Genomic DNA, 14,120 nt, shown 5'->3' on the forward strand with positions numbered 1-14,120 from the left:
CCCTGAGCTCTTCAGTTCAAAGCAAGCACTCTACCACTTGAGCCACAGCACCACTTAGAGTTTTCTGGTGGTTAACTGGAGATAAGTGTCTCCTGGACTTTCCTGTCCTGGTTGGCTTTGAACCGCAATCCTCAAATCTCAGCCCCCTGAGTAGCTAGGATTACAGGCGTGAGCCTCCAGTGCCAGGCTTGATTTATTTTTTAAATAAGGACTCATATTCCCTCAGAGCCAGGCTATCCTAAAAGGTGATTCTCCTATCTCTACCTCCCAAGTATCTAGGATTACCATCATGAGCATCTAGGATTGCCATTGTGAGCTATTACACTCAGCTCTAAGTTTAATTTTTTGTTAAAATCTTTCTGTCAAAGAAAGAAATATATGTTGCTATCCTATTAAAATGCTGACTATACCATTCCCTCTCAAAGTTTACGAGGCTTCTAGTTCTTAGAAGGGTTAGAGGTAAAAAAAAAAACTAAAAGGACAAAGACTATGGTATGTGCTTCATCAGTTCTAGCTGATGGATTGCAAATTACTTAGTGAGAAGACACAGGAGAGTTGGAGAACTAACTAACCTAGAAAGGTGTCTTTGTAGGTTAGCATCTTTTCACCCTATCTCACTGGAAAATAAAAAGGCCCATCAAACTTCTGTCTCTCACTTGTTCTAATTTATGTGACCAATTAAATCACGCATTTTTGCTCCAATAAATAAGGTTCAGACTACAAATAACAAACCTAAAGCTTAGTGTCTGATGCCAGTGAAGGAAAATCTTTTGAATCATAAAACCTTATCTCTTAGGATAGAAAATTAAGAAAAAGTGGAATTTTTATTTTACTTTCGTATTTTTATGTCAATTTTTATTTTAGTTGAGTAGGTTACGCAGCTTTCTTTTAGAGTAACAAATATTGGAGATAATCAAGTTTTAAACAGAAAAGGTTTATTTTGGCTCACATTTTTGGAGAATCCACTCCAATGATCAATTGGCCCCTCTGAAGTAAAACCATTAATTTCATGTTAGGAATTGAAAGAGAAAAGAAGAAAGAGACTAAGGTCCACAATCCACTTACAGGGACCTGTAAACCTCCACCAGGCCCCACTTCTTAAAGCTCTGTCCCTCAATAGAGCAGCTCTAGGGTAGACACTTGTAATACATAAACCTTTGGGGAACACTAAAGATCCAAACTGTGGCATTGAGATTTTTCCATTTAATCCTGAAATGTTTTCTTAATTTGGGGGATAACATTTCCCTAAATCTGACTATTATAATCAGACTGAGTAGGCCAGCCCAGAGAGAATGAAAGTTTTCATGAAACATGGTCATTGTTGTGTGTAATATGGTAAAACTGTGATGCTCTGTTGGACTGCAGTTTAGCCCTAATGAGTATGTTTGTGTTTCAATAAACTAAATTAAGGATGGTAATAATCATGAGCAGTCCAGGGCTACGTGGCCTGAGGACAAAAGGTACCAATTATAAATATTTTAAAAAGTTAAAATCAAATGTCCACTGAATATGACACAGACTCTTCCAGTTTTATGAAAGAGAAATAATATTAAAATTATATCATATCCAATTTTGTGTATGTATCCATATGACACACACAACTTGAGAAATAAATCAGAATTTTCACCATTTCCTAATGAATTTAGATACTTTTTTTTGTCAATCTAAGCCCGCTTGGGGGAAAATTAGCATACCGTGCTGATATTCATAGTGTTTTATTTTCAAATAATACCCCCAATGCAAATATCAGTGGTACATCCCATTCAGTATGTTGTTGAATCTTTTAGGAGACTTCAAGTGGATGAACTCTTGTTTGCTAGATTTAAATGAAAACTAAATCTGTAGTCCTCTAAGTGTTTTTGATGACTTTGAACCACATTTTTTTCCCTGCAGATTTCAAATGTATGGAAGCTCTAGGCATGGAGTCCGGAGAGATTGATTCCGACCAAATCACCGCTTCGTCTCAGTATAGCACCAACTGGTCTGCAGAGCGTTCCCGACTGAACTATCCTGAAAATGGGTGGACCCCCGGGGAAGATTCCTACAGAGAGTGGATACAGGTATGTCACAGAAGACTTGCCCCAGCTAGGGATGAAGGAGATTTGGGTCATGTAAAAAGGCTGTAGAATGGTGTCATGAAAAATGCCATCAGAGGAGACAGGAAAGAAATGGGCACCAAGTATAATCCTTGCAAGTGACCATTAAGCCACTTCCTTGCAGGAAAGAGAAGGCTCAGATAACTTCCTAAAACCCCCTTTTTCAGATCCTTATACAGTAAGCTTGCCTAATTTGTAGATTTATTGTAGGCACTTTTGACCAAGTACAGTAAATAAATAAATAAATAAATAGAATTCATGAGCCCAATTTTAAATTCTCACACATGCATCATTCAGCTTTCTCCTTCAATGCTGCATTATTGTCAGTTGAGTTTAAATCTTTATATGATCTACTGAGTGTTTCCATGTCCTGAATTTTGTGGAAATCTGCCTCCTAGAAAACAAGTGATACCCACAAAGCAAGGTAAATTTATGGTAATATTCCCAAGCACAAAATGGGTATATAATGTGCATAACTTATAGAAGAAATGGAAATTTTAGATTTGCCAAAAGGCTATATGCCTTTAGCATAAGTTGGGTGGCATGATGAGAACAAGAATCAATCATCCTCAGGATTTAAGATGAAGCTAAGATAAGATGTAATTTTTAGTAAGAAATAATAATGTATACTAGAAGCTGGGCTCACACCTAGCTATTTAGGAGGCTGAGATCTGAGGACTGCAGTTCAAAGCCAGCCTAGGCAGGAAAGTCTGTGACTCTTATCACTAATAAACTACTCAAAAACGTGAGAAGTACCACTGTGGCCAACTGATACAGCCCTCATCCTGAGCAAAAAGCAGCTCAGGGATAGTGTCCAGGTCCAATGTGTAAGCCCCAGGATTGCCAAAAACAGAAAAAGCACTAAAACCCAAGTAAAGATGACTCACTTCCATGACAACTAAAAGATCTAATATTTTTTCCTCCAGCCACTGCATATTTTTTACACCTAGGACTCTTATTTCAACATACTCTGATTTACTTGATGCAATTTATAAACCTTACCTGTAAGATGTGCACAAAATTCTTGCTTTCAAATATCAATTTTTCCATCTCTTTGAAATATAAGAAAAGAAGGGAAAATTGGGCTGTATTTTTCAAGCAGCTCTATGAAGCTCACACCCAAGGAGGAGGTGAAATTGAGGGCCTCGGTCTCTGCTAACTTGTACTCCTATGTATCAGGAAATGTACATATTTTGGTCCTTGACAGTGATGCTTCTATTCTGTTCTGAGATCCCTTTCCTGCCATAATGGTGGACGTTGCCTATTCCTCCTCACCTCTACAGCCTCTCATTGCCATCATTTCCCAACCATTTGGTCCAGCCCCTGCTCATCCCAGCATCCTTGCTTGACTAATATCTGGTTTCCCAGTTTTCATTCCATGTGAAATGAAATGTCTTTATTGGAATATTTGGGTTCAACCTTGAGCAAATTATACAGAAAGTTTTGCTGAAAGATCCAAGTTTCCTTCTTGGGAGAATAAGCAGAGAGTCTGTCTTATGTTTCTTACCAGATATATAAAAATGAGTAATTCCCAGAGAGAGTTTCTTAAGCAGGAAAAAAATCAAGATGATTTATCCCCTCCTTTCTACATCTATTGCTGTTTCAGTCATTTGAGCACAAATACCAGATTTTGTTTTACTTTGGAAAGGTCAATATTAGTTTAACATACACTTAAAGTGAAATAGCCTATTAGAGGAGACTGAACTCATGCTAACCTCTAAATGATAACACAGAGAAATGTGGAAAGGGTGAGAAAAGATGAGACTTTTATCTTGGGATTGTTGGATCCAGCCCCGGATGAAGCCAGAAATGAAATGGCTTTGGCTCTGTCAAAATAACTCTTGGTGACTTGTTTTTCCACGTTCACAAACCCACAAGCAGTTCAGTATGATTGACAGATGTGCCTCCAGAGGAAAGCTTATATTTTTGCAGTACTAAGCATGTTTGCATGGTAATGTGGTCCTATTCTTGGTAAGTGGAGAAGTCAATAATGGAGGCCTGGTGATCTTGCATGAGTTCTGAAACTGCAACTGTAGCAATTCTGTGCCAAGCAATTCTATGCCTATAGCAACATGGAAACTAAATGGGCTTTCAGAAAGCATTTGTCAGCTGGACAGGGTCTTACATCATTCTTTGGCATTAGGCACAATTTGAGATTGCTGCAGAAGATAAAGCATCTAACCATCATCCAAAACTCTGTTTAGATAAGATGGTCAGTGAGGTTGGCCCCAAAGCTGAGATTTGTAAATTGCTCATGCTCCTCTATGATGCGTGATGGGGCCAGTTGGAGTTTTAGATAGCATATCTTCTTATACACACACACACACACACACACACACACACACACACACACACACACACACACACACACACACACACACACACACACACACACACACACACACACACACCTCTGAAATGCTGCTATCACCAAGGCAGTTAGAGAAAGGAAACTGAGATCATCATGCCAGCTCTTAAGATTTCAGAGTACTTCAGAATACGTTTTGATACCCAAGTCCATCACCCAGCCACACTCAACCCAAAAGGCACCAGACAGGCACAACTTCACATGCGCCAATGGACAGAGAGCCCAACACATTTGGTGAAGAGTACAAATGAGAACTGCCCTTCCTAGACCATTTCCCACTTACTAAGTGCTGATTAGATAGCTTGACCCCCATGCCACCTACATGACACACTTTGTAAACATCACCTCAAGACTGGGAGGGCATATCCCCATTTTGAAAATGAGAAAACTGGGGTTTAGAGAGTTTTGTAACTACATGAGGTCATTTAATAAAGTGACCTGGTTTGAAAACAAGTTTTGCTAGACTCCTACACCTGTTTACTCAATTTCCTATGGTATGTCTTTTTAGACTTGAATGTGTAAATTTAGTGGACTTCAGCCACCTCCCGCCCATACATCCTTGTGCCCAGAAGCCTCACACTGAGATGGTTCTGGAGCTAAGTATGTCAAAGTCTAAGACTTTGCTCCTGAGTCCCTAAGAAAGGTGACTGTCACAAAAGCTGGGCTGTTGGTTCACCTTGAGGTAAAATTACCATTTCCCTTTGCCCCACCTTGGAGTTCATTGGGCTCATTTATATGCTTGTTGTGTCTGTGTACATGGCGGGAGCTGTTATCATTCAGCGATCACCTAATTATGAATAATTTCAGGCATTTTCAGCTTTCCTGAAGCTCTTTGGAAGTGGTTGGCTGGTTGTTTTCATTGGATAGATGTTTTATGAATTAACCAACAAGTGCGGCGTAATTTAGACCGAGGGCAAGAGGCACACACCTAATCACAGGAGCATTAACACATTTCTATTTTTGTGCACATAACTATGCAGTTAACATTTGTTTCTTTTTCAGCTTTTTCCCCATTTTGCACGGAATATGTCCCACAAAACATGTTGCTGTAGCAACAACAAAGGACAAATACTTGCATGTGTTAAATTAATAAAACAACATGGGAAACTGACTTTCCTTCAAGACAGGAACTGTCTTCAGTTCCCATTGTATTCTCTAGGGAATTATACTGAGTGACATTAAAAATAACAATGCATTATTAGTTGTGGATATGAACATCCAGATTGGTGCTTCCTGTGAAAGCTGCTGTCTGCCAGGAAGCTTGAAAACAAGTCAAGGAGCCGTTTTATAGTAAGAAGGGACACAAAGGGAAGTCCTGGCCTGACGGTTTGCACACAGCCACATCCTGTTCACAAGGCCACTTCATTTCTCAAGTGCCTAAAAACTCTTCATTGTCAATGAGCAGCCTTAACTACACTGTGCATTTGCTCACTTTTTCCTGGAGTATACCATTCTGTATTCTGTGCCCTAGCTCCACTTATAGTACTATTAATTTTATCTCTTTTGCTTCTTTGTTCCTAGTTAAACATTCAAGGATTTAGAACAAAGACTCAGTGTATCCATGGTGGAATAAAAATTCTTACTTTTCAAGCACATAATTAAACTCATACCATTAAACTCACTAAATGTCTTTGCCTATAAAATGATAGCATGGCCATGACTGCATTCAAGTTCTAGCAGCCTAAGATGATGTTATGAATCTCAGAAATACACGTTTAGATCTTTCTTTTCTTCTCTATAGAATTCTTAGCATACTGTATCTGTTCAAAGGACTTGGTGTCACAGAGCCCAAATGCAACCATTCACACACAAGGCAGAATTTAATTTGTTAATTATTCCAATGTTTTATTAATGATAGTGTTCACACACTGTAAACAGATTTATCCTTCCAGCCTTAATTAAAGCTCCTGGGAGTACTTTCCTCAAAACCACTGTGACTTTTCCCTGATTAAAATGCCAGGAGACAAAAAAAAAAGCAGAAGAAAAAAAGGCAAGAGACACAGTGACTGGGTAGGAAATGAACTTTGTTGATGTGAAGAAATAAAAAAATGTCACTAGGGACTAATCGATTACCACACCCTCCAGGCATTTTAGAAATGGAATTTCTGACAAACCAACTCTAGCCAGAACTCTACTCTTCTCCAGATTTGAAGGCATTATCTTAAAATGTGAAATAAAATTCATACCAGTTTAATAAATGCCCCTACTTATTCCAGAGGGGAAAGAGAGAGCAGTTGCCCTCTCAATCACATATTTCCTGGTATAAATCAAGCCATTATGGATTAGACACAAAGTAGGAAACCTTCAGGAAGGCAGTCTGAAATAGAAAGAGGTATCAACAAGCCCAGAAGAAAAATCTCTTTCTGTTTTTCTCCATAACATCTTCTAGTACAGATGTTCTTTTGGAGGACCAAGGAGTAGGAAGGGTCCAGAAATGGGGAGGAACTATAGTGACCCTTCTAAGGAAGCTTATTTCTATGTCCTCCTTAGACCTGATTTAATATTTTCTCAGAAAATACTGAAGTCTTCCTTTGAAAGCAGACACCAGCAAAACAAAAGACCTTGGTATAGTATTATAGGAGATCAGCTCATCCAAATTAGAATACATACATACACACAATTAGATTCATAATCTTGAGACAATGGTTTCAAAAAGTAAGTGTTCTCCTTATAGATGCAATACGTGAAAATGCATAAATCCAAAGAGAATTTAGGGGAGCTTCTGGCTTGTAAATTGACTTGTAAGACATATTCTTAACAATACAATCTTATATTGCTACAGCACTTCCCTTTGTAAAAGCACCTTTAGCTGGGCGCGCTTGGCTCATACCTGTAATCCTAGCTACTCAGTAGGCTGAGATCTGAGGATCACAGTTTGAAGAAGCCAGGCAGGTAGGAAAGTCCTTGAGACTACACACATATGGTCCTGGACTCAGGGCCTGGGCACCATCCCTGAGCTTCTTTTGCTCAAAGCTAGAATCACAGGTCTCTCCAATATTAACTACCAAAAAGCCACAAGTAGAAGTATGACTCAAGCAGTAGAACACTGTCCTTGAGCAAAAAAGCTAAGGGACAGTGCCCAGTCCTTGTGTTCAGCCCTTGTACCACCACAAAAATAACAAATAAATAAATGAAAATAAACGCACTTCACACACACACACACACACACACACACACACACACACTGTCAGCTTTAGAAGATGAGACAAGTAGACTAGAAATTTTCATCTGCGCAATGAAGAGATAAGACATATTTGACAGTTGATGCCTGGAGATATTGAAATGCTTCACTCAAGACTGACTTGGGAAGACCTAGCATGGCTGATATGGACTTCCTTCCTTACAGTTGTAAAGAGTTAATGAGCACTGAAGGAGAGATAAGTCAAGATAGCTAGCAAATGGCCACTTAGGGGTGGCCTATGCTTGTGTGGGCTGTCCTAATTGGATTTTTCACCTAATCCTGTGAGTGAATGTACTGAATGCTCTCATATCAACTAGTCAGACAAAAGCAAGGTTTCCTTCAGATAGTCGCAGTTCCCAGTGCCAGCATCTTCCTGTGCTCCAGCAGGCCCTTCTACTCTTCTATCCTCCCCTGAAGGTACCCCATCCAGAGCCCTGTGGTCCTACCAGCGACTTCTGCAGTGGCTGTCACAACGGAAAAACCTGAACTGTCAGTTACAACTTGCTGAGTTTGGAGACCACAAATAGTTTTGAAAAAATAAACCTAGTTTTGAGCTCTAGACTAACCGGCACAGGTCCAACTAGACCTCCGTTAAGCCCCAAATGGAGAGAAATAACTCAAAAATCATTGGAAATACTTCCTGTGACAATATTATTACATTAAAAAAAATCATTTTTCAGGTGGGAAAACTGAGCACTTGCTTATTTATACTAGAAGAATTTCTGACTTGAATCCTTTGCTTTTAATCCTTAGAGTATCCCCAAATTGAAAGTAGAAACTGAAGCAATTTATCTTAGAACTATAGCCTGCCATTTATTTTAACAGGTTTGGTACTATATACTTTCTAGCATGAATGTGCCGAGCAAGGAACAGGTTATCGCCTATGAATTCATTTTCAATTTTTCACAAAATTGCCAGTTTGTGATGGGTTTACAATCTGTAATGTTATATTCAAAATCACTTCCATCTGCTAAATTGACTAATCCAGACTGTATATGGAGCCGGGTTATTCTGATTGTAAACACTCGGTGTTTATAAACCAGACACTTTAGGGGGTACATTAACTCATTCAGATCATTAGTAAATTGCTGAAATTACAATGAAATGATACTTTATAAATGTGTAACTAGAGAACTGACAAAAATAGCTCACTGGATTACCCAAATGTGGAATGATGCATGTAAAATATAGTGTTGGCAATTTTAAGGAAAATACAGCTGTTCATTTAAACGTCTATTTCCAGGTGTGTTCTATGTGTGTTGCAACTAATACTAATATTCTAAACATTCATCTCAAAGCATATAATTTGCTTTAAAAAGTTCCCAAGGCATCTGATAGAGTGGCACATGCCTCTAATCCCAGCACTCAAGAGGCTGAGGTAGGAGCATCACTAGTTAGAGGCCAGCCAATTTTATTCATTTAGTTGTCCTCAATTCTGAATTGACTTCTACTTCCTCTAGTAAATAAATGCTCTGCATCTGACCTCTGACATGTTACAAGTCTATTACCTGGGACTGAGTTTCCACCTGGGATATGGCTGTTCCTACAATATCCATTCCAGGGGTTCTTTTTCTAAAGTTGTCTCTGGAACCTTAGCTTTTCGCCTTATGTAAAATCATTAGAAGAAAGTATAGAAAAAAAAATCAGCCTATTGATGAGGTTTTGTGTGTGTGTGTGTGTGTGTGTGTGTGTGTGTGTGTGTAATGATTTTTAAGAGGGTATGAATTGAAGCAAATAGCAGCACACAAAACTATTTATTTATTTATTTATTAGATTTTAAAAGAGGATTTAGCTCTGTAGCCTCCAATTTGGAATTCTCCCACCTCAGCCTCCTGAGTTCTGGGATTACAGGCATAATTCACCTTGCCTAGCTATTCCAATATTACTTTTTTGTATGTCTTGAGCCCAAGGCCTAAGTTCTGTCCCTGCGCTTCTTTTGCTCAAGGATAGCACTCTACCACTTGAACCATAGCTCCACTTCCAGCCTTTTGGTGATTTGTACATAAGAATCTCAGGGACATTCAAACCTGGACTAGCTTTGGACCATCACCTTCAGATCTCAGCCTCCTGAGTAACTAGGAATACAGGCATGAGCCACCAGCACACAGCTATCCCAGCATTTTTAACCAATTATTTATTAGAAATTACTAAGGTGATTTTAACCATTCTAGTCAAGTTGACCATGTCATTAAGTGTTAAAATATCCATTAAATGACTTTTTAAACTCATTAGTATTTCATGTCAACATTTGCTTAAGACAATGTATAACACTGGAAAACATATTGAAGAAGCTGTAACTGTTTAACTAATTTGTGCTTTAAATTATCTATGTAGCTTAAACATTCCATTTTGCTTCAACTTTGGGTTTCTTATTAGCACATGCCAGTGTCTATTAGGGAGGAACTTTTTTAGTTATATTCTTTAGGAGAATTCTTTACTTCTTGGGATAGCTCAACTTTAAGCCTAGAAGTTGGAGCACATTTTATCTATACCCTTTTGGTTTGAATGGGTCCAGAGGGTATGCAAAACCGCATAGCAATGAATGGACAGAACCTGGACTTGAGAACTGATACCATTGCTCTCACTCAGATCTTAACAAAATCTGAAAAGTGAGTGTGAGCCAAGCATTGGCAGCTCCCACTTGCAACCCTAGCTACTTAGGATGTTGAGTTCTGAGGACTGAGGAGCCAATGGCAAACAAATTCATGAGACTCTTATCTCTGATTAACTAGTTGAAGTGGAGGTGTGGCTCAAGGGGTAGAATGCTGACCTTGAGTGAAAAAGCTGATAAACAAGAGTATAAAGCCCTGAGTTCAAACCCCAGTGCCAGCATGCACATGTGCCTGTGCTCACGTGCACTCACACACATACACATACACAGAAGTGGGTGTGAGTCCCTTCTGATGGTGGTTTCTTAAAAAAACCTGGAAATGGACCAGCTGGTCTCTACTTAGTTGCTGATTGGTAGACAATATGCACTAAATCAAGACATCCGCATAGAAGCTACAACTTCAACAAATGATTAGAGCCTGGGACAGTTGATACACACATTAGGTCACACTACTAAAAATACTTACAGGTTTTTTTATAGTTATAATGTCCACTGAGGCTGAGGGCATAGCAAAGCTGGGAACTCACCTCTAACTGAAAGCCACTAGTGTAGAAGTCCTGGACAGTCTTTGTATGAAAACGTTACTCATTGCTTGGTTGTTTATTTGCTGTGTTTCAGCCACTGGTAGCTGTTATTTGAACAGAAGCCTAGTTCTTTTGTTTTCCAAAAATACTGATGTATTTGTTTACCTCATGCAGGAAAAATCATATCATAAACCTCCTTGCTTATTTATCTTAAGCTTCACTATTTTTAGCTCTGAAAAGTGAACTGTTTTGAGCTAAATAAATACAGATGTTATTTTAGACAGCTACACAATTGGTCTCAAAATGCACAGAAATAAGAATGGGATTAAGAAAGAGAACACGAGAATAAAACTGCAGGTTCTCATTGACAAGATCTAGGCAAAACAGCACTGAAATTGACTCCTTCACACTTGAACATCTGTGGCACTGACCTTTGCCTACCTAGTTTAGATTTTATGTGGCATGTAAATCAAAGGTTTATTGTTGTTGTTATTGTTTTAAAGTTCAAATGTACTCAAAACTAGGAAAATGAGATTGAAAGGCCTGTAACTTTTCATGAGAAAATAGTACTAAATTTCCATCTCTATGACCTAAAAGAATAACATAGTAAATGCTAGCAAATACTAAGCATTTTCATATCTGTGGACCACTGTGATGTTGATGGTTTCACATCTGTTTTGGGGGGAAGGCTGTTCCTCTGTGGTATTTAAATTTTAAAGAACGTCTGTTATTATACAATTGGGAAACCCTCAGGGAATAAAACGTTAATGAAATCCATAATGTGTAGATTTTATGATCGCAGTTTTAAGAAATTCCTTTAGTGGAGTTTGTTCATTTCTGTCCCACTGGTAATAATTCTGCCTTTTACAGAGTTTTGTGTTCACGTTTAGGAGCAATGGCTACATTTATGTGGCGTGTAATGTATCACACTCACTCCTAAGCTTTAAATAACTTTGTTATTATAGTGTGAAAACCCAATAGCAAAAGAAAGAAAAATGTGTCTTCTTTGGAATGGGGAGAACCCATTGTTTGGAACTTCTAGTATATTTACAGCAACTTTTCCAATATGAAAGAGAGAGGGATGCACTTTAACACTTCCAACAATGTGGATTGAGAATTCCAGGCCCTCATTTATTTTTCATGTTGTGCACCACTTGAAATTTTTGATCCACATCAAAATAGCAATTCAGAATGCCAACCTGAAATAAAGCAGACACATAGGGAAGCCCATGAGTGGTGCTCGCATGCACACGCATGCGCACAACACACACACACACACACACACACACACACACACACACACACACACACACACACACACACATAAAATTTCTCTGCATTCTCCCTTCATCTTCTACCCTCCCTCAGCCATCTTATCTCATTCAATTCTAGATTCAAATAAAGAGAGGAAAGTAGATTAAATTTTAAACTGTTCTATAAATCCCAGTAGTCATAAAATGCATTGTGCTTTTATATTCCCAACTATTGAATAGAGTAAGCATTTGAGACTAATTGCACATGTTATGGCTCAGAATAATCACATATGCACTTGTCCAAGTAACTTGTGTGTCCTTTCTCCACTCCCTTTTCCTCGAGGGATTAAAAAAATGCATTTATAACATCCTTCTAATTGCCTCCTTCAGAAAAACAATCCCTAGCAAAGTTTTCTTTTTCCTACAATTCTAATGCTTTAAGCCTGTAACGACATTTATGGATGTAGAAAAATAAATAAATAAGCTCTTTTCTTTGAGCAAGCCTGAGAAAGCTATTGATAAAATTCTTCAGGGGGTGGGTTATTGGATAAGACAGCTTCCTGGCCCTTTCCAGCATTAAGGAGTACATGATTCTATTAAAAATAAATGTGCTCTATTACTACCGCTGAGCTTACTTGCCATCAAAATATAAATACATAAAGCATGGCTGGAATTCATTTTAAATACTATTGATAATCATGTGAGGAAGTATATAGTATTTTTTTCCATTAAGAAAGCTTTTCTCCCCCACTTACATCAAATAATTGTTTGGGTTGGCTCCACCATGAAGCCTATCTGAGGATTTCACGTCGAAACTTCACTAGCAGGGCCTAGTTTCTGTGACTCTTTTGTGCTAACCTGTAGGGAAGTGCAGTCCACCAGAGGAAAGACTGTTCATCTTTCATGTCTTTCCAATCTTTGAAGGAAAATCTGTAAGGCAGGGGCTTACTCACCACAACAGACTGTTCTCACCTGAAAGCTCTGCCAGTATCTAGTCTTTTTTTCCCTTCCTTAAAAAGACAAATATCATAATCAATTCTGGGTATTTTATGAGCCATAATGCTCCCCTAGAAAAGTGAAGTAAGCACCAGGGATTTGACTGCATGAGAGCAGAACCATCACAGTTGCCTTTTGCTTCCAGGCCCAGGGCTAACGCTAACCCCAGCTGATCCTATCTTAGAAGTCTAAGGTGGAGACCTGGCTGCAGAAGCAAGGATTTTTGTCAAAACCTTCAACTGAAGGATAAGGAAATGTAATCCGGTCTCCAGTGAGAAATACTTACGATAATGAAAAGAAATTAGAACATCATATAAAAGGCTTATTTTTGTTTGTTTTAATATTTTTGGAGGTACATAGAGCTCATGGAGAAAAGAAAAAATAATATTTAAGGTTCTTTTTTTTTAATGAATATGTACCATGTCAAACTAACTCTGTGTACCTCTTTAAAAAATTCAAACTGGGCCCCTGTAATCCTAGCTACTCAGGAGGATGAGTGATGAGGACTGCAGTTTGAAGCCATTCTGAATAGGAGAGGTTCATGAGACTCTTATTTCCAGTTAACCATAAAAAGAAAAACAGCTGGAGGTGGAGCTGTAGTTCAAGTGGTAGAGTACTAGTCTTACATATATAAAAGCTCAGGGACAGCACCCAGGTCCTGAGTACACACACACACACACACACACACACACACACACACACACACACACACACACACACACACACACACACACACACACACACACACACACACACACACACACACACACACACACACACAAATCAGACTGGTAGTTCTACTTCTCAATCAGCAACATCTCAAACACATACATTATTTCTTTCAGTTTAACAGAGTGCATGAATTTATAAGGATAGCATTATTTGTTTGGAAAACTCTAATATCAAGGTGAAAGCATTATTTTACTTAACAACGATTTATCATGTTAGAAAATTAGTCAGTATTTTTGTGCATTTAGTATGATATTTCCTCTCAACTCCATGCGCAGTAATGAGATGGATTTTGCTCACTGAGACAAACATGGAAGTACCTTCCATGACCATGTGAACCTTCCCTGTATCTTTCAGGTAGT

The 14,120-nt window shown here is 38.5% G+C and overlaps 1 protein-coding gene across 4 annotated transcripts in view; it reads left to right on the plus strand.

Moving 5' to 3' along the window:
* Nrp1 (neuropilin 1) overlaps positions 1 to 14,120 on the plus strand; it is a 163,880-nt gene that overhangs the window by 85,986 nt on the left and 63,774 nt on the right. For all 4 annotated transcript variants that reach the window (XM_069990671.1, XM_069990670.1, XM_069990669.1 and 1 more), the window contains exon 7: positions 1,894 to 2,060. In XM_069990671.1, coding sequence (XP_069846772.1) covers positions 1,894 to 2,060 — 167 coding nt within the window. The remainder of the gene's footprint in view (positions 1 to 1,893; positions 2,061 to 14,120) is intronic.

The sequence above is a fragment of the Dipodomys merriami genome, unplaced genomic scaffold, assembly GCF_024711535.1.
Source record: "Dipodomys merriami isolate MVZ:Mamm:240054 unplaced genomic scaffold, mDipMer1.0.p SCAF_4, whole genome shotgun sequence".
NCBI classification, from domain to species: domain Eukaryota; kingdom Metazoa; phylum Chordata; class Mammalia; order Rodentia; family Heteromyidae; genus Dipodomys; species Dipodomys merriami.